Source organism: Melopsittacus undulatus, chromosome 5, assembly GCF_012275295.1.
Source record: "Melopsittacus undulatus isolate bMelUnd1 chromosome 5, bMelUnd1.mat.Z, whole genome shotgun sequence".
In the NCBI taxonomy this organism is placed as follows: Eukaryota; Metazoa; Chordata; class Aves; order Psittaciformes; family Psittaculidae; genus Melopsittacus; species Melopsittacus undulatus.
Genome location: NC_047531.1, coordinates 23,213,658 through 23,241,634, shown reverse-complemented (window position 1 = coordinate 23,241,634; position 27,977 = coordinate 23,213,658). Strand labels below are relative to the sequence as shown.

Sequence of the window (27,977 nt, the reverse complement as noted above, 5' to 3'; positions counted from 1 at the left end):
TCGTGCGTGCGGCCGCTCATTAGCGCCGCCCCCAGCGCTTGGCGCCTGCGCAGGACGCCGCGCGTTGGACCGAGCCGGGACAGGCTGCTCAGCGCCGCGGCGACGGCGGCGGCCGTAGACAAAGCGCCCGGCTAATGAATGGGACGGTCTTGCTCGGCCTTTCCTTTTAACCCCTTCGGGCCCGGCCGGGCGGCGACGATCTCCTGCTTCTCTTGCGGCGGCCGCCCAGGGAGGTGAGTGGCATCGTTCCGGCACCGGGAAGGGGCCGGGCAGGGCGGTCTGGCTCGCTCTCCTCCGATCCTCGTCGTCCCCTTCTCACCCGCCGCTGCTGGGTTCTGCTTCAGTGGCACCGGTGCCTACGCGGCCGTGGCCCTGTGCCCTGGGCCAGGCGGTGTCCCGTCCCGCCCGGGACCGCCCGCGGGACAGCGCCGCCAGGCCGGGGAGGGGGCGTGTGGCGGTGGGGCGGTGCAGGAAGCCGGGGACTAGGCCCACGGTGCTGGCTCCATTGTCTGCGGGGCCCCGGGAGGGGACCCGGTCGGCCCCAGGAGCGGGGGTCGCCGGTCCCTGGGGGCTCAGCGCTGGTCTGGACCGCTCGGCAAGCTCTGCTGTCCGCCGCCTGTAGGGGTGGCCGCGGAGCCACCGGCCGCGCCCCGAGCTCGCCTGGCATTGTGCGCGGGCCGGGTCGGCGGGACCCGCTGGGCTCCGTGCCCGCTCCCACCTGGCGGGAGCAGTAACCATGTGGCCGCTGCCATCCCGAGCGGAGGTGGGTCGGACAGCCCGGGGTGGGGGGGAGGGCCCGCCGCCCCACGCAGCTGGCTGCCAAGGCTTCGCGCAGGGGACGCGGTGTGGGCCGAGGTGCGCGGGGAGCGGCGGGCCGGAGGGTTCCCTGGGCACAGGCTGGCTAGTCGAGCACCGGTGCTGAAAAGCCAAGGGAAGTCTAAAAAGCGTTTCCTTCCGAAAACGCGGGACACGAGAGGAGCAGGCGGCTAATACTGCATCCGTTATTGCGTGGGGTGAAGTGCCTAGCCCAGTCCCTTTTGGGCTGAGGTGCTCAGGAAACTTGCTTGTGGAAAAACTGTGGAGTTTGGCATTTGTGGATTGCTTCTCTTGGTTCCTGCTTGGGATTCGGTATTTTGCTTTAAAATGTCTTCTGTAACTTCTAGAGCCCCACTGAGACGGCTGCTGATGATGGCTGCGTTATAATGTTGGATTTCAGAGTGTCCAATACAGTTAAAGTTGTCTGCTGCACATACGGTTTGCTATGTATAAAAGCGTGTATTAATGCTTTGAAAGGTGAAAGGCTTCTTTTGCATTAGTGGTAACTCCACTTACACCAGTAAGTCTAGCAATGTTTGTCTTTGTAGTGTAGAAAGAAGTCCTCTTTCCCTAATCTTTCTCCCTAGTGCTTATGTGTTAGAAGCAGCCATGTCTTGTTTCTGGGGGGTATCTTTGAGAGATTTCGCTAACCCAGTGTAAGCTGTCACACTATGCCTGTAAATACAAGCAGAGAAAGTCTTTCAAACCCCCATAACATAAGCGTACCTCTCAGCGTTGTCTGTATGGCCCACTACATATGTGCATGCCCTCTGCTTTTCAAGAGGGTGAGCGCAGTTATTTTTTTCCAAAGGTTATCTTAAGTGATGCAGTGTTTGACTTTAGGCATGGATGTGCACCCTTGGGAGGATGTTCTTGGTGTGCATACTGGGGGTAGTGAAGTGTGGAAGAGCTATCAAGCATCCCCAAGATATGCTGCAGCTGGAAAGCCTGTATTTGTGCAAGTGCTGGGTAGGAGCATTCTGGTTATTATTTAGTGTAGAGATGGGTGGAGAAAAAAAAATCTTGCAGTTCTTCACTGTATATTAAAAGCAGCAGAAATTCTTTTGTGGGCACTAGTAATTTGCTGTCTGCTAGATGTAAGACCAACAGGCAGTGTGCAGAAAGCTTTTATTTGGCTGGATGTCTCTACTTTTCATACTTGTATTGCTAGTACCTTCTGACTTGAACAGATATTTAGAAATTTTTTCTGTAGAAGTTCTCCAGAGTGGACAAATACAAGAATATTGACTGAGGATACATGAAATGAAAGACCCGAACTGAGCATCTCAGAGAAGTTTTGTAAACATTTGTATTTTTGAATAAACATAACTCTTACAGTGTTACTCTGTATACAGTAAAACTGTGACAGTATAGCATCCTTAATGATAATGTAAAAGGCAAAGTATGTAATAGTGGAAGGCTAGACAGGTGGTGCTTTTACAGTAATGCTTATTTTCTTCTTGTTACCTTGTCTGCTATGGCCTCTCCCTCTGGCTGTGTTTCCACCTATCCTGGCTCATTTTAAACCTAGACTGCAAATGTCCTGAGCAAGAAGCGTTTTTGCAAAACAGCTTGTGTCACAGGGTCTTGGATGGTTATTGCAGAGGGCATCTGCTTCTGTACACATAAGACATCACTAAGGCTTATAACATACTTTGGAAACACAGGAGGGCAACTGAATTTCACATATTCGTTTAAAATTGTCTATACACATGATGTAGAGTATCTTCTGTCAATGATATGTAAGAACTAGCTATTACAGATGGAAGTCCAGGAAAACTCTAAGTCATAGGAGATAGCTACTGGTTTGTGTGGCTTTTGAGCTTATCTTCTACTTCTCCCCTTTTTCTTGGAATTTGTTCTCTTCTGATTTTTAGAACCCTAAATGCAATAATTTCTTAGAGATTTTTGTTTTGTGGCTCCGAGAAAGTTTGAGCTGAAGAACACAGATTTATCACCCAACACCTTGCTGTATTATACCGCCATTCGCAGTGAAGACGCCGTATGAGAGGATTTTGTAAATTCTGTCTTTTGAATGCTCATTTTCAATTTGTAGGAGTTCTCATCTTCAAAATGAGCATATTATGCTGTGGGGTTGCTGTTGTAATATACAGTTAAAATAATTGTCTCTCTGTCGTTAGGTGTATTACAGAAAGTTTAGTTGGAGATTTTGCACAATGTAGATCATCACTCATCAGCATGACTGGTGCCTTTTTTATTAAGTAGGGGAAATCTATGTATTTTGGTAATATAGACATAAATGAATGTCATTTACATAGTGTTATCTGTTTAAGTGTACACTTTCAAAACAGGTTGCACAGAAAGCTGTTCTCTTGCATCTGGCAAATGTGCATTGTTTTCTGTACAACTTTGGCTGTTTGTTTTACATTTGCTACTGGCATCATCAATACCTGTCCATTCACAACTATGGAATTGTTTGATTTGAACCAAATATGAAAAAAAGAGTAGTTTCTGTGGCCTAAAGGTTATTTTCATGTGAAATTTAGGGTTTAAAAGCACATAGTAAAAGTAAGAATGACTAAGGCTTTTACTGTTTCCTCCCCACAGTGGAGGAACTTTTATCCTAAGTTAGTGTGATACATAGTTTAACCATGAAGGATTGTTGTGGGGTTTCTTTTGGAGAGAGGGGATGATTTTTGCGAAAGCAACAGGGAAATATTTTAAGGCTGTTATTTTCATTCAAGTGTGATAGAACAAATTGTTAATTTTCTTACACTAAACAGCATACTGGAAGATTAAGTATCTGTCTTTCCCATAACCTGTATAAGACTGGTTTTCTATGGATATTGACATAAGAAATATTACGATACTACCATAATCTTTATTTAAACTTGCAGCCTGTGTGCTCCGTTTAGTTATTACTGCACACTTGCCTCCCTTCCCTTTCTCACCTCTTTCCCTTCCCCCTTTCCTTTGTAATGACATGTAGGGTTGGACAATCTCTGGGGTTTGTTAGGGTTATAGGGTTACTAGTGCATTGTTATAGCTGCCCGAGAGCTTGTTGGGTTTTATTTTTCTCTTTCTTTTTGAGTTTGCTGGTTTACATTCACGAGGGTCATACAGATTTATTTTCCCTTGGTGTGTTAGAGTAATTTTTTCACTGAGTGCTTACATTCTCTGTATGTTTAATAGAAAAGGCAGTTCTGGAGTTCAGAAGTCAATAGCTTGAAAATTATGCCTGAAAATAGGCTTGGTTTAACAGCTGTGACATATTTTAGCAATACTCTCTTGCAATTCTTTACAAAATGTATGGAAAAAGGTATTTAAGATTAATAATATGTTTGTCTCATATGACAGTGATCAAATAATTTGTTTGTTTTGCCCCAAATGCATTCTTTTAAGTAACATTTCAGTAATTACACTGTTTTCCTGTTGCTGTAACTTTGTATGCTATTTTTTTGAATCAGTATTTCCCTCTAAATAAAATTAGCTCAGATCCAGCTAAAATGACTTCTGTATTATTCTTCTCACTAAAACAGTCAAGAAAATACAAACATTAATTTGAATTGAATGAAATGTTTGGCCCAACTTGAAACTATTTTATAGTCAACTTTAACAAATGAAAGAGTGGTAAAATGGGAATGGCAGGGTTCTGGGGTTTTGAGGTTGTGGTTTTTTTTTAAGGCTTTGGGAGGATAAATGCATTATTTGTACTCTGTCTTACCTGTAGTCTGGTGGCTCTGGCACTTGTAAGGAATGTGGGAGATCCAGGTTCACTTCCCTGCTTTGCCTGAGGAGCTGAATCCAGATCTCAGGAGAGTTCCGTAACTGCTCCTGCTGAGAACCCTGTATCGGGTGGGTCTCTGTCTCCTTTGCTGACACCTTCCTTTTTGTATACATTATTTAAATGTTCGGTGTAAAAGGGATGGCTGAAATGTCTCACTTAACAGTCAAAGCAGCCAGCTGCACAGTTCTGGAGATGTTTTCACTTGCTTAAGAGAGAGTATGGAAGTATTTTTAAATAAAATGTCAGTAAAAGAAATATATAATTCATTCCATAATGCACAGGAAGCCAATAGTCAGGACTTTCCACCCTCTGAGAGGTGCTCTCTTTCTCAAGGAAAAAAGCGTGTATATGTGTGTGTGCATCTTATATAAGTCACCATCTTTCAATCTGAGTAACAACAATAAGCACTGACTTGATGGGGAGAATGCTTTGCTGATTTAATCTCTGTTGATGCTTGAGCTATATGAAGTTTGGAAAAGAGACCAAAGCAGCATCCTGACCATAAAGCACTGCAGAATCCAGCATTTTCTGCATTCAGATTTGAAGTCAAAGTTCACTCTCCAGATTTTCTAAGATGGCAAAAAAAAAATTCTGGTTGGTTGGATTTTTTTTTTTAGTATACTGAGGCAGTGAGACAGCTAGTGCCTGCACAATGACATGGCATCCTAGGGTGCATTAGAAAGGGTGTGGTTAGTAGGGCAAGAGAGATTCTCCTCCCTCTCTACTCTGCCTTGGTGAGGCCGCATCTGGAATATTGCGTCCAGTTCTGGGCCCCTCAGTTCAAGGACAGGGAAGTGCTTGAAAGAGTCCAGCGCAGAGCCACAAAGATGATGAAGGGAGTGGAACACCTCCCTTATGAGGAGAGGCTGAGGGAGCTGGGTCTCTAGCTTGGAGAAGAGGAGACTGAGGGGTGACCTCATCTGTGTTTACAAATAGGTAAAGGGTGGGTGTCAGGATGATGGAGCTAGGCTTTTTTCAGTGATACCCAGTGGTAGGACAAGGGGCAATGGGTGTAAATTGGAGCATAGGAGGTTTCACGTGAACATCAGGAAGAACTTCTTTAGTGTAAGAGTGACAGAGCACTGGAACAGGTTGCCCAAGGGGGGTTGTGGAGTCTCCTGTGTTGGAGATATTCAAGGCCCGCCTGTGTGATGTCCTTTAGGTTACCCTGCTCTTGCAGGGGGGTTGGACTAAATGATCTTTCTTTCAATGATCTTTCTAACCTTTGGGATTCTGTGATTCTGTGTAATGGTCAGTGGGACTGAAAATGTAAAACTCCAGAAGAATGTCCTGTGATACACTATTTTGTTGCTAAGTCAATTTGTCTGACCTAATATGCTCCACTTGCAAAAGTTCCATTCTCATACGTGGAGAATGATAAACTTGTGTCAATCCAATGCTGTTGTGTGTTGATTAATACACATGGTAGGTGCAGTGTGTAATCAGTATGCTGAGCTAATAAAGAGGTGTAACAAACTGCCAGCTGAATCCTGTGGTGCATTGAAAGGTGTTGGCAAGTGCCTTTGAGATCTTGTATATAGCATAGGCTTGGTTTAATTCATGAGAGGTGATGATCCCTAAGCATAAAAAAATGGAGCAGTATCAAGACAAGTACAAAAATTTTACTTTGAAATCCTTATAGTACTCATTGGGGGTAGGGGGCCGTATTTAGAGGTTTTTTCCTCTGGAGTTCTAGGATTTTACATGTCCATTTATTCTTGAATATTTCAGTTATGAGGGCTCGGGATTTTGAAGAAGGTGAGAGATAGTCATGCAAGTGCAACTGCTGGAGCTGTCACCTAAAGAGAAATTTGAGACGTCCCTTGACTTGCTGTGACAGTTAACAAGACTAAAAAATATATTAAAAGGAATTACTTTCTTCTTTTCCTTAGATACAATCATCATCACTAAGTTTGAGTAGCAAGTATTTAACCTCAAATGAAGCCGCCTGCATGCAGTGGATCAGATGTGTAAGTTTTTTTTTGTTTGGGGTTTTGTTTTGTTTTTCTCAATAAACTAGTGGGCAGCTTGTTTGTTTTGGATCTTGGATTGTTGTTGTTAATTTAGAATAAGCCAATAAATAAAGGCAATGAATAATTGTATGCCTGTGTGTTGATCTGAAAAGAGCTTAATAATTTAGGAGGAGGTTATTGTGAATGCCTGAGACTTAAAAATTAAGTTTGGAAACTTGGATATCTTTACAGTGTTATGGTAATGGTAACTACTTCATGATTTACGGGGCACTTCTTACTGTGTGCTAACAGCTGGCATATATCTCCTTACCCTGCAGTTTACCTCTTAAAAAGGGGGAGGTAGTTTACATGCGATGTTCAACCTATAGTCAGATTGCACTCATCTTACTCAGATTTTCGTGTCACCGATGAAGCAAATTTTAATATTTTCTTCTAGGGTTTTCTCTAAAATATTTATTTATTTATTTAATGTATTCAATGTGAGCTGTTGAGTAGATATTTTGGAAGCCTGAGATTCCCAATTAAGGTGCAATAGTAAAAAATTGTTCATATGCAGATCAGCATTTACATGTAGATTTACAATATATGTTGTGTTTGTATAGTGCTGCAGAAGTTTCTGTTTATTTTTTCTACCCCTCCCTGAAACAGTTCATTTTTGAGATGCCTGGGTTATTGCTTAACATGCATGTTGGCAACAGATGGACAAAATGTTTAGGATAAATAAAATGTTGAGCTAGGAAGTCTTGGTTGGGTGATAGAATCATAGAATCATAAGATCATCTAGTTCCAACCCCCCTGCCATGGGCAGGGACAACTCACACTAAACCATGTCACCCAAGGCTTCATCCAACCTGGCCTTGAACACTGCCAGGGATGGAGCATTCACAACCTCCCTGGGCAACCCATTCTAGTACCTCACCACCCTTACAGTAAAGAATTTCTTCCTTATATCCAATCTAAACCTCTGCTGTTTAAGTTTCAACCCGTTACCCCTTGTCCTATCACTACAGTCTCTAATGAATAGTCCCTCACCAGCAATCGCGTAGGCCCCTTTCAAATACTCAAATAATTTGTGTTGTAAGGAACTTTCAAAACTCATCTAGTCCAGCCCTGCCTGCGATGAGCAGGGACATTAACTGGATCAGGTTGCCCAGAACCACATCCAGCCTGCCCTTGAATGTCTCCAGGGATGGCACATCCACCACCTTTCTCGGCAACTTGTTCCAGTGTTTCAGCACCCTCGTTGTAAATGATTTTCTCCTCATGTCCAGCCTGTATCTCCCCTCTTTTAGTTCAAAACCATTACCCCTTGTCTTATCACAATAAGCCGTACTGAAAAGTTTTCCCCCATCTTTCTTATAAGCCCCTTTTAAGTACTGAAAGGCCACAATAAGGTCTGCCTGAAGCCTTCTCCAGGCTGAACAACCCCAGCTCTCTTAAGCCTTTCCTTATAAGACTGGCCTCCATAGGAAAAGAAGAATAAAAATACAGTTCAGATTCATTTATTGGAGTTAAGTTTTCCTAGGTGACACATACAGAAGGTGTGGGGGATTTTATTACATACCAAATCTGCTTGTGGATTGTTCTTCATCAGAGTCTAAGCAAAAATAAACGGCTCATTCTTTCCAAATATATAGCATAGCCAAAGAGCAGGAAAGAGTAATTGTCATTTGCAGCAGTCTTTTGAGTCACTTCTAGGCCACTGTAAAGAAATCTGATAAAAAGGGACAATGTTGCTTTTGCTTCACTATCCAAAAGCTCATTTTCATGTATTTAATGCTGAATTTTAGCATACTTATCTTGGGGTCACTATGCTTTGCACCACTTCATTGCATGACATAGAGCACTGTAGCATTTTATAGTGCCTTTCTAATGTGACTTTCAAGGTTAAAAGCTTTCAGTCAAAATACCTGCTTCAGTACTACCTGTCTACTGAGAATGAGTATCTAGTCTTAGTAGCTTCAAAAACTAGTTCTTGAATTGTTGTCCCAGATGAAATAACTGTTAACTGCAAGTTCAGTTGCTCTGATAGATAATAAAATCTGTAAGTGGTTAGTGTTAAAGACATGAAATGCCAATATGAACTCCAGCAGAAAAATTTATGCATTTTATCACCTGTTTTTTTATCATATTCATGTTCTTCATTGAAATTCAGGTCTGGAATAGAACTTAGATTATTTTAGCCAGCCTAGAAAATGCATTCATAGAAGGTATTTCTAATTCCTTGTGCCTTTTTTTTTTGTTAACTGTTTTGTTAAGGTTTCATAGAACACGGTCACTTTTACATGTTTCTTTTGGGAAATATGAAATGTGAGGAATATATAAAATACATAATCTTTTAAGTTACCTCATACTGTTTATTGCTGGTGTGTTTTTCCTTCATGGCATGGTAGTTAAAGGCTGACTTTGTTTTTCCTCTGTGTTTCAGTGTATCAATATATACAATATGTGATTCATTCACATACAGATTGCATCATGTAGAAGTTACAGAATCATAGAATAGTTTGGATTAGAAGGGACCTTCAAAGCTCATCTAGTTCAACCCTCTGCAATGAGCAGGGACATATTCACCTATATCAGGTTGCTCAGAAACACATACAGCCTGTCCTTGAATGTCTCCATTATTGCATACTAACCCCTGGAGTCCAAGCACTGCGGTCCAGAGAGCTGGCATTTTGCAAACGTTCCTTCTGTCCATAGTGCTTTCTTCATTTGTGATTAAGAAGGTGCTCTTTTGAGAATGGGTACCCTAAGAACAGGTACCTATATGAGGCTGAGAACAAAGATGGGAATATTCTGCTGTCCAGATTCTATTATCTTCTCTGTTAAAATTTTAAATTTTGTTAGATAAAAAATATACAGACCTACATCCTTTAGCATCCACTGTAAGAATTAATGTGCATATGGTATGCGGTAGCTTTTATGTGCAGTTTAGGTGGTTGAAGAAAATCTAGTTCCTGATTAAAGGGATCTGGTAGTGTTAGATATGCAGTGAGGAGGTGGAAGAGGAAAGAGTAGTGTGGAAACTGCTTTCTCTTTATAACTCCCACCCAACTACTGGCTCCCAGCTCACATGAGCTTTCCTTATTTAGGATTTGGGACCACAAATCCTTGCTAAAATGACATAGATAATGGCAGCCATATCATATTTTCTATTTTTACTGTGTGGTTCCCCTTCTTTCTTTTGCATTAAAAGTGGGAATGTGATATGCTAATAACTGTGGGAGCATATATACAGATGGGAGGGAGAGGGGGAACAGCCAGAAGACAGCAGATAGTACCCATTACATGAGAGGTTTTCACTTGTGGCTTGGATTAGTAGCTGCTGAAACAGTAGGAAGGTCACTTGCAGAGAGCCAGTGTGCAGATTGTTCTGGTGGCAGCATCTTTGCTTTTGACACTGGGAAATGGGAGGAATGGAGTTCTTTTCATTTCCTAGTGATGATTTGTCCTCTGTGGCATACTGTGCTGTGGGGAGACCATAATCTCTTTGTGAGAGGAAATACAGTGATGCTTATAAAGAACAAGGGGATTCCTGATCCTTCTTTTTTCTCTAAATATTTTTTTTATTTCCTTTTTTTATACCTGACAAATTATTAGGTTGAAATAAATATTTTGGCTTCTGTAAAACAATAGAAATCAAGTAAATGGAACAGCAAGGGCTATCCTTTTCTTTATCTTGTACTAAAAATATTGTGGATCCTGCTCTGAATAAAACCCTGTGTAACCTTATTCTGTAAAATGTATTTAAGTTATGTGTTACGTTACATGAATTAAATCTCATGAACTGCACTGGTTAGAGTAGGTGCTACAAAAAGCTTTATTCTTAATTAAAATTCTTGGTGTATTTTTAGTTAGCTCCTTGAGCAAAACCTTATTTGCTCAAATTAAAATCTGTGTCTATGGCAGCAGGATGGTTCTCTTTTAAACCGTTTCTTTTGTGGGAAGGTGACCTAGCTATTTGTTTGTTAGGGACAGAAGTATCTCTTTGTACCTCCTGCTAATGTTCAGTGGGGTGCTAGTGGAAATACTGTGAGCTTTTCTGTGTCAGCTGGGTCTTTGCTTCAGTCTCACCTTGCCTTGAAGGCAAAGAGAGTGTCTCTGAAATCTGTTGAGAGGGAGAAGACCCCTTGTCATGGAGGCTGGGGACAGGCTTCTTGACAAGTGAATGGGGAGATCCAACACTCCCTCTACCCTGTTTATAAGTAGGAATGCTTGTTTTGTGAGGGACAGAGTTGAGGTAATTTTTTTTTTTAGGCTGAGATATTGGGTGAAAATGTCAGATGAATATACAATTAGCTTTGAAAATACCAAGTGACAAAAAATACTAGAAGGGGGCATAAGAAGTTCACTTTTAGCATGAGCATTCCTCTGTGCATGGTATGGAAGCTTGGCTTTAAAGTTACCTAGCTACCTGGTTGTTTTTGTTTTAGTTCTTGTGCTTGTTTTCAGGATAAACCAGAGTATTTCTGAAGTCCGTAAAAATAATTTTGGATGGCATTGTGAATGTTATTTTCTGTTACATTTAATATACTTAGTAAAAAGATGGTATTTTCCTTGCTTCAAGTAAAATCTAGCCTTACTTCTTCAAATGATGAAGAAAGAATACTTGGTACAGAGAAGAAACTGATCTACTTGGGAAATCATTTGCAGCTGAGTGTGTCTTCTGACTTCAGTATTTGTGACAATAGAACAATTAAGCTTCACTGTAAAAAGTCACTTTAAAGAAGATAAACTACTGTTTATCCGCTTGAAAATGTTTTTTGGTCTTTTCAGGGGCTATGAGCTCCATTTTCTTTCTAACCTACCTTTATGTGCACAAGCATTACAGTATACATAAGCATAGTACTATGTCATTTCACATGTATATGACTGACATATGTAAATCATGGGAAACCTGTCCATAGAACAAGTGAAACTGAGGATGTGTAACTAACTGACATCAATATGAACACAGAATTGGATTAATGGGTATCTGTGAAGGGCTTTTAAAATAGACCTCTTCAGATTTGATCTGTTTAGGAGCAAAATAGATATTAATATATGATAGTCTTGGCAGCTCAACAGGTATCATTCAATTTTTAATTTTTTTCTTTATTTTAGAAAAATTATAGCTGAAACAGATCAGCATAATACTCCATTCTGTAAAGGGCCCTGTTGACGTTTTGTGAGATTTTGTTCACTCTATGCTTACGCTGGTGTTTTCATTAAGAGTTCCAGAACGACTTACTGTACACAAGACATGATGTGCCTCTCCTAACTGCATTTTCATTCTTTGTCATCCTACCTATTCAGCTTTGTAACCCTCAGCTTTCTTCTTTATAGGTGTCTAATTCTTAACTGTTTAAAATCGTCCTTAAAGTCCTTAAGTTTCCACTCCTACTGAGTTTAGAGATAGGCATTTAAAGTAAAAAACAAAGCCAAACCCACAAAAGCATTGTCTAGTGTATCACAAGCTAAGAAGGTGGACTCATCAGGGGAGGAATCTTCCTGTCTTTGAGCCTGTCCCGTTTACATTACTCAGCTGGAAACTGAAAGGGTAGTGGGCTAGGGAGAGGAACTGATCACTTGAGAAGTGTGAGAAGAGCTTTGCTTTCAATTTCCTGGTGCTTTTCTGAAAGCAGGAGTATATGTTTTGCATTTCATTTTTTTGGAACATACCTGTTGATACTGTGTTTTTGTTTGTGTGTTGTTTCCTCTTCCATGATAATACTGATGCATCTTCCCTACTCTATTCCTATTTTAACTTTCTGCATTTTACCCACCTGTTGTTACTGCAACCTTAATTCATCTCCCCTCAGCCCCAAATTGTACAGCATGAGATGCTACAAGCAGCTTTGAAGTCCTGCACTAAAAATTCTATAAGCCAAACAATACATACTTTAGCTGTTTATAAAAATCTAATTTTGTTTCTTAAGAAAACCACCTTATCTCTTGTAACATTAAGAACTACTCCATCATATTAGCATATGTCAAAATACCGAAATTAAGAGTATTATTTCCTGTAGCTTTCTCTCGGAGCAACATTGAATTGATGTGTAAGATGCAGAGAAGATCCTGTTCAAAGTTTTAATGAAATTGTTGCTTAAAACATCAGCATTTTAGCTAATGACAGATCTGACTTTTAAGTGTGAACAGATACATATCCTGCAAGTGTTGCTTCAGCAGTATCATACCTGATAATGAGAAGAAGCTTCAACACTTAAGAGGCAATTTGGATCCTAGTCAAATGTTGACTGAATTTATTTATTGTGACAGATCTGCTTTTTACGAGTGATTTCTTGATAAGAGCTGGGACAGAAATGATGAGTGATATTGTTTTGGCTGAAGTGATCTTTCTGTTGTTGTTTTAGCTTTGCGTTTTTATTCTGCTTTTAGGATAAATGCTGTTTGTGTGGAATGGAGATTTCTTTGCTATGTACTTTATAGTGTATAGCAGTGCTGCTTAAGCCTAGGTGGTGGTGGATGATGTTTTAAATAGATACGTGCTTAATAAATTGCCAAATAAATTGTGAAGACTGACTTCTCCAGAAATAAGCTTGAGTTTTGCCTCCCTACTCTGTATACAAACACCTGCTTTACTCTCTATCAGATACCTGCTTTATTCATAAACATGCTGAGTAATCAGCCTGTATCTTTGGGGTCTGATGAAATGTTTGTGCACTGGGCATGTTTAGCAAATCTGTGTGGACACTAAATAGGAATGGCAGAACTGAATGTCAGCCAGATGTGAATAATCCACATGCTAGCAAAATGTCTTTATTTATAGCAGGTTTCAAAAATAATATATGTATTTAAAAAGCATTATCTCAATCTTTTAAGGAAGTTTTATGGTTGAGGATTATACTGGTATAAAAGCTGAATTAAGAACCAGATCCTCTATAAAAAAGCAAACAAGCAAAAATAAACAAAACCTCTCCCAAAACCCCAAATAGTAAATTTTTAAAATGAAATCTTGCTTCATTTCTACTTTGTGTGTATTTTAAAGTATTTTTTTAATGATGCTAATCCATAAATCTTGCCGTTTCTCAGCAGTTTTGCCATTGTTATGAATTATTCCTTTTACAAATACATTGTTATGAATTATTCCTTTTACAAATCAGTTTAAGAGCCAGCGTAGTTTTGGGGGAGGGACCTAGTGCACATTCTTTCTTCCATGCACTGTGATGCAGATGGTTTAGTGTTTGGGATAGAGGTATTTGCACAAAGCTGAGGCTTCCAATTCTTGAATCTTTCCTGAGGTTTTAGGGATCATCTGAAAATGATCAATAAGCAGAGACTTTTTTAATGTTTACAGTAGTAAGAGGAGAAAACAGATTTACAAAATAGCCGTCTTTTAAGAGGACAAGTTTGAGTTTGAGGAATTTGAGTTTCTGCAGTGTTAGGTGTTTTCTATGTGCTGTCTAGATTTTAACTGGACACTGTCCCCTTAACAGTAGTCTAAACCTGCCTCTTCTGACCTGTGCTGTTGATTGTTATCTTCCTACATCATTGTTAAGTTACTGGTGGTGGTGAACCTAGAAGACACAAACATCCAGAGACCCCTAAACCAAAGATACCTAATTTGGCACCAGCAGGTCTGTTTTACTGCCTACTATGAGATAGCTCATGTTCACAGTAAAATTATTTGATGTTTTGAGGAACAGGAGGCAAGAAAGGGGGAAATATTTACATTTAGCTGGTAGTGTTTTTAACTTTTCAGGCTCTGCTTTAGCTAAATTCCTGCATTTGCAATTAGGGTTGAGTAGCCAGAGTGATGATAGTTACAGCTATAATACTCATCTCTCCACACCTTGATTTTTCTGTTTGGAATGACTGATTTAGGCCCACCTCACACCACAGTTTTCAGCAACGTGAAGAGGCATGAATGATCTATGTACTTGGATAAATCGGAGGTCTCTGTGTCATGTCCTGGCAGGTCGTGTGTGCTCACCAGGGAGCTCACATACCTTTCTTGGGGGAGCTCTCATTCTTCCTGCTTTGTCTCCCAAGCCTCTGAGCAAGTACCTTTGTCCCATCACTTTCCAAAGCACGTTTTCCTTCTTTATGCATTACTCTGGATATGTTATGTTCTCTTTGGAATTTTTCTTGGCTTCTCTGCAGGGATGAGGGAGTTGAGGGCATTACCTAAGCTCTGCCAGGATGCTGCTACATTTCTTAAGCAGCTGAAGCCAAACACCTTGAGGTACCCTTGAGAGCTACCTGGTTTCTGCCTCCAGCCTGTCAAGGTCCCACATGTGGCATCCTGCTTGTCTGGCCACACATCTGTGAAATGCTCCAGCCTTGGAGAAAATAATCTCCCCCATTTTTCTTTCCTTCCCACCACCAGCCCTAGTCTGAGAGCTGAATTCTTTTTTCATGTTTACACAAACACAAAATGTGTTCATGGATGTTCCCTGTTTGTAAATCAGGATTTTTCTAAAAGTTTGTCTCGCCCCAAAATGAAATTTAAAAAATAATTACAGAAGCATTTTTTCATTCTGCAAGTATTTGAGATGCTGTTAGGAGCCTTAGTGAGGGTAGGACCTTGGATAAGCCACATAGTGAAATGACCCTGCAGAATTAATTGCAGAATAGATAGAACAAAAACAAAAGATAAAAGATAAAATATAACAACTCTCCTAATTGGGAGGGGGTGAGGGGGGGAGAAATTTAGACTTCTGCAAGACAATATCTTCTGACAGAAGAGCTGACATAGATACTGTTTCTCCGCCAGCATTAAAAAAGGTTCTATTTCTGTTACTTCTGTATGATGCTTTTTTAAGCTAGAAGCAGGGGAAAAAAGCGTACTAAACAATTGAAATTTTCAATAAAAATACTTTGTTTCTAACATCAGGACTTTTTTCTACAGTAAAAGAGAGTAGTTATAAAAGCAATAGTTTGTCTTTTTTTCCCCCAGTGTATGTGCTTTTACATATTTTCTGAGAAGTACACAAATCTCTATAAACTTCAACTCTTTCATATAAAATTAATTAAAATGTCTAGTATTACTTGTCCTAATTGTTACATCATTCTCTTCCAGTATTCAATCAGGGTGAAGACTGTTCCTCTCATTGAGGAGCAGTGTACAGTATTGTTGGTGCTGCTTCCACACTTCACTTTTTGAGGGGTTGGTTTGTTTTTTTTTTTTTGTCCGGATGGATCATTTATGTGTACATGAGAGGGTATTTTTCAAGTTGGAAAGAACACCTTTGTAAAACCACAGCAGTTAGTGGTTAATGTAAAATCTGCCTTCTAGGTGACTGGAAAAGTAATGGAATAGTAAAGGTGGCTTTACCTTCCTCCTCTCTCCCGTTGTTCCTCTACATGCACTAGGTCATGCTTACACATTGTGCAGTCCTGTGAGCTTCAGTGAGACTCAAGCCTAGGACCCACCTCGTTTCAGAGCGTGACTAACATGATAAATGTGCATACTCTTCTAATACCATGTTTTAATGCTCAGTATCCTGCAAATGTATGTTGTTTTTTATGGGTAAACTGATACTTTGTTATAGGAAATTTGTATAGAGAGAAATATGTGACTGTTCTTAGTTTGCCTTCTTGGAAGGATTTATAACTCTGAAAAGAGAAGTTTATCTAGGCTGTTGGGTTGGCTTCCTTTTTTTAAGCAAATATTCCTCGGTTAGCATAGTACCTGCCATTGAAGTAGAAGCTAATAATAATTTCTTAGAATGTCTCTCCCTTATTCCTTGTACTTCTTGGTTTTAGGGATTTATCTTTTTCCTTGATGTTTTTAATGATGCCTGTACATTTCAAAAAATAAAAAAGATAGCACTGTTTATAACTGGCACCTGCTTGTGCAAGTTGCTTTTAATGTGCTTTTATGTACCTCCTGCACTCAGAATCTTATCACTAGTCTGGATTTTTTTTTTTCAAGGCAAGAAATGGTTTTGCTTTCACTTTGTCTCCACATTTTGCATCCTTCTTGAAACAAGCACTCTTGCATTTTGCAGGTGTGTTTGTATTTACACTATATGCACTTGTATAATAAAGTAGTCATTGGGTTTTTTTTTTTTGTGGTTTAAACTACTTTTTCTAGACCATTATTGGCTCTAAGATTTCTTAGTATAATCAAGTTCATTATTATTATTGCTTGACTATTCAACCTGAAATTGTTTAAAGCTGACCACCCACTATCTGCTTTACAAACAATCTCTTCATGGCTCAGTGTTCTTGCATACTTTTCATACTTTTCTGTTTTTATGTCTGTCTCTGCAATGCCAAGACACCACTGTTTTCTCTTTATTTTACCCCCTTCCTTCAGCAGTGATTTCTCCTGGTCATGGTAGTCAGCTGTGGCACTCTTAGCATCAGTGACATTCTCCTGACATCTCTTGTCAACCACCATACATTTTCAGTAATCCCATTTTGAATGGAAAATCCTATAAAATGTTTCTGCAGGCTTACTTACCAGAGCAAATCACTGTCTGTCTACAGCCACTCAGGAGCTAATAGAGTAGTACATTTAGGTAATCGTTCTCTAGTCTAGTTCCATTTATTTTCTTTGAATATTTTTATTGCAAGGTGACTCTTCATTCTCTTTGTTTCACTGCTTGTCTGTTCCTGAGGAGATTCCAAAGGCATAAGTAACTTGAGTTTTTATCTGACTGCCTGTAGCCTTTTGTACTTTTGAAGACACTTCCCATCTCATTGAATAGCCTGTTTGTGTAGCATTAGTCTTTATCTTTGAGTAGGTCGCATCCCAGGGTAAGTAAGTTATATACAGGTGGTCATAACCAAATCCATGCTTTGTTCTAGATTACTGTAAAATTTTAAAATAGGATGGAGTATTCTGTTTTTCTGTTGTGTTTTTCTGTTTTAAACAGATTGACTTACATAGAGGTGGTGTGGGAGAGGGTGATGGAAAACACATCTATTTTTCAAGCCCTGAGCACTTTGGGGACTTTATTCTAAAAAAAAAAAAATCTGTTTTGAATCCTCAAAGGTGTTTGAAGGGAGGGAGTTTGACTTAATTTTATGGTATGATGTAGTAACAGCACTCAAAGCAGTAGAGATTATGCTTGGAAGTTTTGGGGGGAGGGGGGGAGATGACAGGACACAGTACATGGGAAAACCATCTGCAAAATCTTGTAAAGGGCATCCTACTTTGGGGATTTCCCAGGAAGTGATCTATCAGCCCTCACAAGTCTTCTCTGAGAATCTCAGTTATTCTGCATTACTAGAAGGCAGCAACAATGCCCAGAAAAAAGGTAATGTGTAGACGGAGACCTGTTACAGCCATAAAGTGGACAAGATATAATTAATGTTTTCTTGTCTTAAACTCAGTCTTGAGTTACACATGAAGTAGTGTAACTGGCCACAGGATATATTCTTAATGATCAGAGGGGGGGAATGCCTCCACTATGCTGGAAGGCTAAGAGAGCTGGTGTTGTTCAGCCTGGAGAGGAGAAGAGTCTGGGGAGACCTGATTATAGCCTTTCAGGACTTAAAAGGGGCATGTAAGAAAAGTGGTGAGGGACTTTTAACAAGGCCTGTTGCGATAGGATGAGGGGCTTTAAGTTTTAGTTTTAAACTAAAAACTAAAACTTTAGTTTTAAACTAAAAGAGGGGAGATTTGGGCAGGATGTGACCAAAAAATCTGTACAATGAAGGTGATGAAATACTGGAACAGGCTGCTCAGAGAGGTGGTAGATGTGCCATCCCTGGAGGCATTCAAGGCCAGCCTGGATGTGGTTCTGAGCAACCTGATCCAGTTGATGTCCCTGTTTATTGCAGGGGTTTGGACTAGATGAGCTTTGAAGGTCCCTTCTAATCCAAAATATTTATGATCAATTTCTATGATACCATAAGTACTTTGTAACACTGCTAATAGCATAACCCTCCTAACAGCATAGAAGAATTTTATTCCACAGCTGAGAGCAGGTATAGAAATAAGACATAGCTGCAAATCTAGACTATTTTTAATTACACACATGGGGGACAGAGAAATATATGAATCAATTAAAGTAGTGAAATCTGCAAGCAAAACAAAGGATGCAGAAAAGCAGGAAAGATTTCTGGTGGAACAAGAACAGTTTATGGTCTTAAAAAAAAGAAGGTAAATAATGTCAGGAGCAGATGAGGTTGCTTCCCACACCCTTTTTCAGTGGAGGAGATAATGAGCATTGAAACCACACAACAGCATCAAGGAGAAGCAGGGAAGAAAGAAGTCTGCCTCTGAGTTTCCTGCTTCAGAGTCTGAACAGCTGCCTCACCTTTTCACCTCAGCTTCAGCAGCTAAGACCATCAAGGACCATAGCCATCAGTATTTAACTGGTGGCATCAACTCGGTGTTGTTGTGTGCTCAATGCTAATCTAGGAAAAGATGATTAGGGCATAACTATTTGAATATGTACTGATAATGGCTGATAATGGTTAGGAACTTAACCATTGTCAGTGTGTACAGTTAATCAATGTCAGTATACTTAAGTGTTGTTAAGAAGTTTGCAACTTGCAAATTTATCAGTTTTCCAAATCTTCCCATCCAAGCTGCCTTACGCTTAGCTGTGTTAAGCAGTAACTGCTTATCAGGACAGGGACAAGTGAATCATCTCCATGGATTTTTGTTAGAAGCCTAGAACTGGTTTTGCATAGAAAAAATTACAGGAATTACAGGCTAGAGATGCGATCACCTGTTTTGAGGAAAAGAAATTGTACACAACTTTATCTGAACCTGATGCGAGTGGATGCATGCATGTATTTTGTGTGAATCTAGCTAGGAATCTGTAATGTGCTTACTGTAACTAGGCACTTACGTGCATAATTTATGTACTGTAAGCTCTGAATGGAGTCACTTGCTTGTGAGTCTTTCTATTCTGTGATCCTAAGTCACAACAGCTTATTTATACGTTATTGCTTTTCCTTTTTGCAGTACAAGCTCCAAAATCACAGATTAGATCAAAATAAAGATGAAAAAAAATCTATTGAAAACGTTGATTATCTTACACTTTCTTGCTTATCCCAGAGCCACATGCTTCTATTTCAGTACGTGTGTGATCACTAAGTTGTGATCACTCTGTTGCCAGAGTTCTTAGATGGGATTTCACAAATGCATGGAAAGTACAGCATAGTGCTTAAATTTCTTTTGCTTTTGTTCAAGCCTCTCCCTTTATTACAGCTGATGTTCTTATGCTCAAACCTCTTGTCTTTTGGTGTCTGAAAATGCTTTTTTTTTTCTCCTAAGAGGGAGAAAGGCAGAGCACAAATACTAAAACTTTCACAGAAAGAGAACCAGAGTTACTGCCCTCCTCTTAGCAAGTTCTGACTTAAAATAGTTGCAATAAGCTGGTTGCACCTCCTTCCCCTGCACTGGAAAAGAAAGTTATTGCCATTATAGGCTTTTCAGAAACCTGAAATCCACAGGAAACAAGTGTTTCTGGTCACCTTTGCAAACAGACCTCAGAGAAATATCAATTAAAGTAGGTTTGAGTGGTAATACAGCATTGATCTTGAAACAGGGGAAATGGCTGTGTGTGTACAACTTAGACTTTTCTGTGAGTGTGTTTTCTAGCTAATTTCACCTTTTCCCTGCTGAAATTCTTCTTGTCTTTTGAGTAGCATGAAAATTGTGTGATAAGTTCTTAAAAAAACTGTTTCAAGTTTGTGTTTTGTCTTCAGCTAGAGAGAAGGCCATAAAAGCCAGTGTGCACAAATTGGAGTGCACAGTGTAGCATCACCTGTGTGGTCAAAACATGTTTGTTATCTTGAATGAAGGTACCAATAACTACGTGAATGACACAAGAGAATAAGTCAGAAGGGGTTTGGCAAAATTTAGGATTCTGATAGAACTGTAGTAAAAAACAGTGCCTGACAAATGTAGACAGTTTCTTCTGGGGGAGGAGGTGTCTGTTTTTGAGGCTGTTGTTGCTTGTGATGTATATGCAACCATAATTAAAAAACTTACCCTTTGTACTGAAATTGTTTATGGGAGAAATCTTTACCCATGAGGTAAATTAGCTATCTCAGTGTAAATGGATTTCCTAGCATAACCCTCGGATAGGTGAGGAGCTTAAACTGGCAGTGCTGCACTATGCACCATCACACGCAGCTGTATGTATCTTCAAGTGATGTTGTTGTGCTTTTGGGATACCTCACTGCATATATGGCATATGCATAGCCCAGTTAGCCTACATTAAGCATTTCAAGGCTTAATCTTCAAACTCCAAAAGTAGCTTTTTTTTTTTTCTATAGCATATTGTCGCCTCAGAAGAATATGGCACAAATATAACCATGTGAGACTATGGTCAGAGGAAGAGAGGTTAGTGTGACAACACTGGACACCCTTAGAGAGGTTTCTTGTAAAATGCTGTAGGTTTAAGTGTACAGGAGTATAATTTAACATCTGGGGTTTAGTGCATATTTCTCTGGTAACATGATTAAATGCCTCCTTGTCTTCATATACATCTGTAGGTAGTTACCTATATAATACACATTTGTATATGTATGATTATGCAGTTGTTGAATTGGGATGTAGGATGAGGCATAGGTATGTCCAAGCAAATACAAAAGTGATTCTTGGACTCTAGATTTTGTCAAAGCTGAACCAGAGCTGTGTGTGTAGACGCGTATTTGCCCACAATGAGTGTATTGAGTAAAAGTGGCGGTTTTCATCTTTTCAGTAGTACATTGGATTATTCATATATATATATATATATATATATAGCACACAACAGAACATTTAGTGCATGGTTTTAGTTCACCTTTACTGTAGTTATTTTTAAGTGTGGTAATCAACTTTGTCTTCTGATTTTTGTTTTTTATTTCTAGATGATGCAAAAGAATTGCAGTTGCTCAATCAAGATGAACAGAATGGCTTCCTTCAATAAGAAAATAGAACATTCATTTTTTAGGATTATGTCTACAACATGAAGCATCTAACAGTAGCTGTCTTTGAGAACATTCATCTATGACCTGAAATGTCCTGATCCTGGGAAAAAAAAAAAATCCATTAATTAAGTCTATAATTTTAAAATGCAGTTTTATGTCTAATCATATTTGCGTACGCACAACACAGATACAGAATTCACAAACCAGAGATTTTAACGCATACACACATTTGTTTTTTGCGTTCAGTATACAAGTTGCATCATTTAAATCAAATTTTAAGTAATCTTTTAAGTTATATGTATTTATTGCTAAATGAAGACTTGGCAAGAAGAATTTGTCATTCACGGACAAGAGTAAAGCAGGTTTTCCCAGAATGGATGGCAGTTTTGTATTGGGTAAAATCAATACTTTAAAAGTAGAGCAAGAAGAAGACGGCATTAACTGTACTTTAGAAAGAATGGATATAAAGACAGAACAAGATGATTTCAAACACGTGGACAGCAGTGATGAACAGGAGGACAAGGAAAAGAACTTCATAACCAACAACCCTGGCAAATATTTATCTACAGAAAATGAAGATGACTATGGATCTCTTTTTTCTCAATATAGTAGTACGCTGTATGATGTAGCAATGGAAGCTGTGACACAAAGCCTCCTTTCTAGCAGAAACATAAACTCCAGAAAAAAATCACCCGCTTGGAACCATTTTTTTATATCTCCTAGAGACAGCACTAAAGCAATATGTATGTACTGTATGAAAGAATTTAGCAGGGGTAAGAATGAAAAGGACCTGAGTACAAGCTGTCTCATGAGGCATGTGAGGAGAGCCCATCCCACTGTGCTAATTCAGGAGAATGGAAGTGTGCCAGGTATCTCCTCCTTTTCTTCATCTACATTGTTACTGGCACCTCAGCCTGCAGATGTTGGAGATCTGAGTTCTATATTATCCCCCATAAAACTGGTCAAGAAAATGGCTTCTAAAATACCATCTCCAGATCAAATAATTGAGGAATCTGTTTCTATTGTTTCTACTGAGGAAATACCAGATCTTTCTGTTTCTGAGAAATGCAGCAAAGAAGAAGTCATGGTTGGGTCATCTCCACAACTACCCAACAACCAGTATGATGACACTGTAGAGAATGTAGCAGAAAAAGCTGTTGTAATTCCAAAGAGCACATCAGGTTCCAGGAGAAGATCTGCTGTCTGGAAACACTTCTATTTGTCACCTCTAGATAATTCTAAAGCTGTTTGTATCCACTGCATGAATGAGTTCAGTAGAGGAAAAAATGGAAAAGACCTGGGAACAAGTTGTTTAATAAGACACATGTGGAGAGCCCATCGTTCCATTGTCCTGCAAGAGAATGGGGTTGGTACCAGCATACCACCTCTCTACACTGCACCTCCAACTCTGTTGCCTACTTTATTACCCTCAGATAATGATCTGAATTCTATGTCATCTTCTCCTGGAAAACAAATGAAAGAATCAACTTCTGTTTCTTCTTCTCCAGACAGAATCTCTGAGGAGATCCATACCACTCTCTCTTCTGGAGATGCCCTAGTGGAAGACTCAATGCTATCATCATCCGATGATATAGGTGAAGTCTCCTTTGTTTCCTCTCCTGAGAAACAGTGTGAGGGACTAGGTCCACTAATATTTGAACCTACTGCTGTATTTCAGCAAAATAAAAGGATTATGAAAAGGCTTAAATCAGAAGTTTGGCACCACTTTTCACTATCGCCTGCAGACAGTCTAAAAGCAGTATGTAGATACTGTAGTTGTATGATAAGTCGTGGTAAGAAGGGAGATGTGGGCACAAGCTGCTTGATGAGACATCTATATAGACGCCATCCTGATGTAATTAGAAACCAAAAGAGCTTTCTTGATGTGAGCTTGGCAAATTCTCCTTATGCCACTTTGGCTTCTGCAGAATGTTCATCCTCAAAGTTGACTGACTTGCCTACAATGGTTACACACGATAATCAAATTATATTTCCTGTTAACAGTAAGAAGACCTCAAAACTGTGGAATCACTTTTCAATTTGTTCTGCAGATTCAACAAAAGTAGTATGCATGCACTGTGGACGTACAATAAGTAGGGGGAAAAAGCCAACAAATCTAGGCACGAGTTGCCTTCTAAGACATTTGCAGCGGTTTCATAACAATGTTTTGAAAACTGATGTCTCAGAGACAGTATTGTCCTCATCGACGGATAATCACATGCCACTGAGCACTGAATTATTAGGGTCTTCAAATTTTGATGAAACCAATGACAAGTTTTGTGACTCTCACCCAGTTGCCAAAAAAATCACAAGTCTTGTAGCTGAAATGATTGCACTTGACCTTCAGCCATATTCTTTTGTAGACAACATTGGCTTTAACAGGCTGCTTGAATATTTGCAACCTCAGTATTCTTTACCTTCTCCGTCTTACTTTTCTAGGACAGCAATTCCAGATATGTATGATAATGTAAAACAAATAATTATTTCTCATCTTAAAGAAGCTGAAAGTGGAGTGATCCATTTTACATCTGGAATATGGATGAGCAACCAAACACGAGAATATCTGACTCTAACAGCTCACTGGGTAACATTTGAGTCTTCATTTCGACCACAGTGTGAGGATTACCATTGTTCAGCCCTATTAAATGTATCACAGATTGATTGCGATTACAATGGAATTAGTATTCAAAAGCAGTTAGAGTACTGGTGGGAAACATGGATTACTTCCATTGGCCTGCAGATTGGGATTACTGTCACTGATAATCAGAGCATAGAGAAAACTTTAAATGAAGGTGATCATTCAAGTGTACAATGTTTTAGTCACACTGTTAATGTCATTGTAAATGAAGCTATTAAAAGCCAGAGAATGGTTCAGAATTTGCTTAGTATTGCAAGAAAGATCTGTGAGCGTGTCCATCGGTCAGCAAAAGCAAAGGAGAAGTTAGCTGAGTTGCAAAAAGAATATGAGTTGCCTCAGCATCAGCTAATACAAGATGTCCCATCGAAGTGGAATACATCATTTCATATGCTTGAACGTCTTATCGAACAGAAGAGAGCAATTGATGAAATGTCAATAGAGTGCAGCTTTCGGGAGCTGATAAGTTGTGATCAGTGGGAAGTCATGCAGTCAGTGTGTCATGCTCTCAAACCTTTTGAAGCTGCAAGCAGGGAGATGAGTACACACATGTCTACTCTAAGTCAAGTGATTCCAATGATTCATATACTTAACAGGAAAATAGAAATGCTATTTGAGGAAACAATGGGCATAGATACTATGCTAAAATCCTTGAAAGAAGCTATGGTGAGTAGATTGTCCTCCACACTTCATGATCCAAGGTACATTTTTGCTACACTTCTGGATCCCCGGTATAAAACATCGTTATTCACAGAGGAGGAGGCTGAACAATATAAACAGGACTTAATCAGGGAGCTGGAAATAATGAGTTCTACCTCAGATGATGATAAACCTGTTTCCAATGGATGCAATTCAGGTTCACCATCTACAAATTCATATGGGGAAGATAATCTTTGGTCACTCATGGGTGACATGAAGAAAACAAAAGACCCGAAAGAAAGAGCAAAGTTACCAGAGGAAATGGTGCTTTCTTACTTGGAGGAAGAAGTGCTTGAGCATAACTGTGATCCTCTAACTTACTGGAACTTTAAGAAGTCATCTTGGCCAGTATTGTCAAAACTGGCTGTCAGGTTCTTGGGTTGTCCCCCAAGCATTGTTCCTTCAGAGAGATTGTTCAGTACATCCAATGAAAGCAACAACTTTAGTCAGTCAAGGTTAATGATTGAACATTTTGAAAAGCTTATCTTTTTGAAAGTGAATCTTCCTTTAATATACTTCCAGTATTGAAACTAATGAACAAACTGCTAGACTAAATCTTGTTGCTCACTGGATATTAACTAAAACTCGTATTTTTAAATTGCTCCAATGGGGCCATGTATGACATCAAATCAGTTGACTGTAATTCCAAATTTTAGTTTCATTTTTTTCAGCTTTCGATATGTCTACATGTGCCTTATTCATAGTACTTCAGGCCAGGTATTGTATATATGTTTTTTAAAAATTCACCCTAGAGATAGCCTGTCTTGTCAAATTATACAAAATTATGTAGGTTTTAATCCATAATTGTAAATGAACTTTAAAGAAACTCAGTCATTTGTTATAATAGAATGGTAAAAAAAAACAAACAGAAAAGGAAAAAAAAAAGATGTACACAGTTCTATTCTGTAGTTTTTTATTCAATTATTATGTAAAAAATATAAACCAGGTACTGTATTTTAGTTGAACATCGCTTTAATTGCAAAGAAACAGCTTTTGTAGTTGTCAGAAGAAAGCTGTATGCTAAAGATGGGGTTCAAGCTGTCTTTTTATCATGTGGTGTTTCTAACTGCAAGCCCTAAAGTACTTAAAGGATTAAGAAGATCTGTTGAGGAAGATGTATTTACAGGAGACTATTGACTTAGTATCTGAAAATAAATCTTAAATTTGAGCTTATATGGAATGCCAGTTTTACAGGATTTGGTAGTAAAACTTCCCATTCTGGGTTCTCCTGTTCAGGTTTTATATTTTAACTGAACTACAGAAATACTCTGGGTATTTATAAAAGTCCTTTGGAAGTCTTATAAGAGTTTGTGAATTAATGCTTGTTATTTAATGCCATGTACAAAGAAAAAAAGGCAAGAAACTTACCATGAAGACTCTAGTGTCATTCTAAAGCCTTTTCTAATCTTTAGTGCATCAAAATTATAAGGTTCCCTATTGTAAAAATTGAGCCCTTACTCCTAATGTAATTTCAGTTGTGTAGAACAGCCTGTCCTAAAACTCCTAGTACAGAAATAAAGGATCTTCTGATTTTCAGTAATAGCCTTATGGATATGGTGCACTGCTTAGAATTTTATGTAGTAGGGTTGATTCTTAACTGTTGGTGTCCATCAGGCAAATGGGATACAGAGTTCAAGATGAAAAAAAAAAAAAAAGCCAGCATTTTAATTTGAAAGGACCGTTCTCCATGATTTAACTCTAGAAAGATTAATTTTCTCATTTCAGTTTTCATCCAATATGTTTTGGGAAACAAGTCATCATTTGCCTATGACCTTTTAGAAAAGTTGTAGCTTTGTTAAAATACTGTACCTATGCCTAATCTAATTTTGCATTTACTATGTTTTAGTGTATTTATAAATGGTGAACTTGGTTTCTGAAATTAAACATTTTATTTGCAATTTTCTAGTGGTAGTCAACACTGCCTTTTATTTCCAGATGGATTTAAGACAACACTTGAATAAAAATTAATTGATACAATTGTAATTGTCATAAATGTACCACAGAACTTGCTATGTGACAAGACTGGATTTCCTCTTTGGACTTGAGCCTGGATTCTGGTGCTTTCCTTTTCACTCAAGCTATTCAACCTCAGGGAGATGTGTTGAATTCTGTCCCACATGGCTTTGGTTTCCACATGCCATTTCTATAAACATATTATGGCTTTAGGTATTTCAATTGTTATTCCATGAGTTATGTTTACACCTGTACTATTTAAGTAAATTATTATTCAGTGTAATTGGGGAAAACTAATACCGCATTTTGTCTCCAGTATTTTAAAAGATAACTTTCAATTCTGTCAACCGTCAGCATTTCTGTATTCTTCTGGGGTTAAATGAGAACAGCATGTGTGGTTTTTTTTTTTTTTCTGCAGTAATAAACCAATTTGTTCTATTTTATGTATAGTTCGAAGTAGGTGAGTTTGAAGCAGCTTATTGGGAAACATGTTTAAGTGGTTACTGGTTAATTATTATCTCAATTTTTTCCCTACATTTTAACTGTGAATATATAACCTTGACCTCTGTAAAGGAGATGTTTGATCCCCCCCAAACCGGTAGCAGGGAGGAGATGATGAAGAATTGTTTTTCTTTTTGAACAAGTGATATAATTTTTCCTCAAGGGTAGAGTGTAAATATGGCCTTTGGCTGAAAGCACTGCAGAGCTACAGCATCCCAGCAGGAATGCTGGCAGCCAACCAGCTTACCTGAGGATCCCAGTTCCCCGGAAACAAAGCCTCTTGGCTCTTCTGAAGGCCGCCTTTGCTGTAGCTCCTACGGAAATCTGAAGAGATGGCACTTCGTAGCCCCCAGTCTGCATCTTATTCCTATGGGTACATAACTGCATGGTCATGCTTTTCATCAAAACTTTTCCTGAAAGCACAAGAGCTAATCACAATTTTTAGAAGTAAAATTTTATCAGTTTGTCTACTTTTATTTGTACCTGCAGTTTGATTTTGTTTTTGAAAGGCTCAGTTCTTAAGACCATGCTGTTTCAGTGTCAGTTTGGGTAAGAATTTGTAATAGGTTTGAGTTAGAATATTTTAAAAATGAAGCCCAAAAGGCTTTAAAGTAGGAACACACAATTCTTAAAGAAAAATAGGAGAGACTGAAAGCATGAAGTTGATGGTTTTAGTTGTAAGCCTTGATCCTTCTGTAGGAGTTACAGGAGCATCTCTACCTCCAGGTCAGGCACTGCTGCCTTTGAGGAAACAGTGACTTCAAAAGGAGGGCTGAAAGCTTTCAGTTAAGTATTGAGGTAAGTCATTGAGTGGCTGGGGTTTGTG

The 27,977-nt window shown here is 39.1% G+C and overlaps 1 protein-coding gene across 2 annotated transcripts; it reads left to right on the top strand.

Moving 5' to 3' along the window:
- The first annotated feature begins 69 nt into the window (after window positions 1-69).
- ZBED4 (zinc finger BED-type containing 4) lies at window positions 70-27,060 on the top strand. Of its 2 annotated transcripts, XM_031049795.2 has the most exons (3): window positions 70-233; window positions 6,457-6,534; window positions 21,304-27,060. In XM_031049795.2, the coding sequence occupies exon 3, from the start codon at window positions 21,737-21,739 to the stop codon at window positions 25,223-25,225; it is 3,489 nt and encodes a 1,162-aa protein (XP_030905655.2). In that variant the 5' UTR covers window positions 70-233; window positions 6,457-6,534; window positions 21,304-21,736; the 3' UTR covers window positions 25,226-27,060. The 2 variants fall into 2 exon arrangements, with proteins under 2 accessions (XP_030905655.2, XP_012984759.2); XM_013129305.3 differs by lacking the exon at window positions 6,457-6,534.
- Window positions 27,061-27,977: the final 917 nt, after the last annotated feature.

Coding starts and splice junctions, on each gene's coding strand:
- ZBED4 (XM_013129305.3), top strand. CDS start 21,737: ATGGATGGCAGTTTTGTATTGGGTAAAATCAATACTTTAAAAGTAGAG.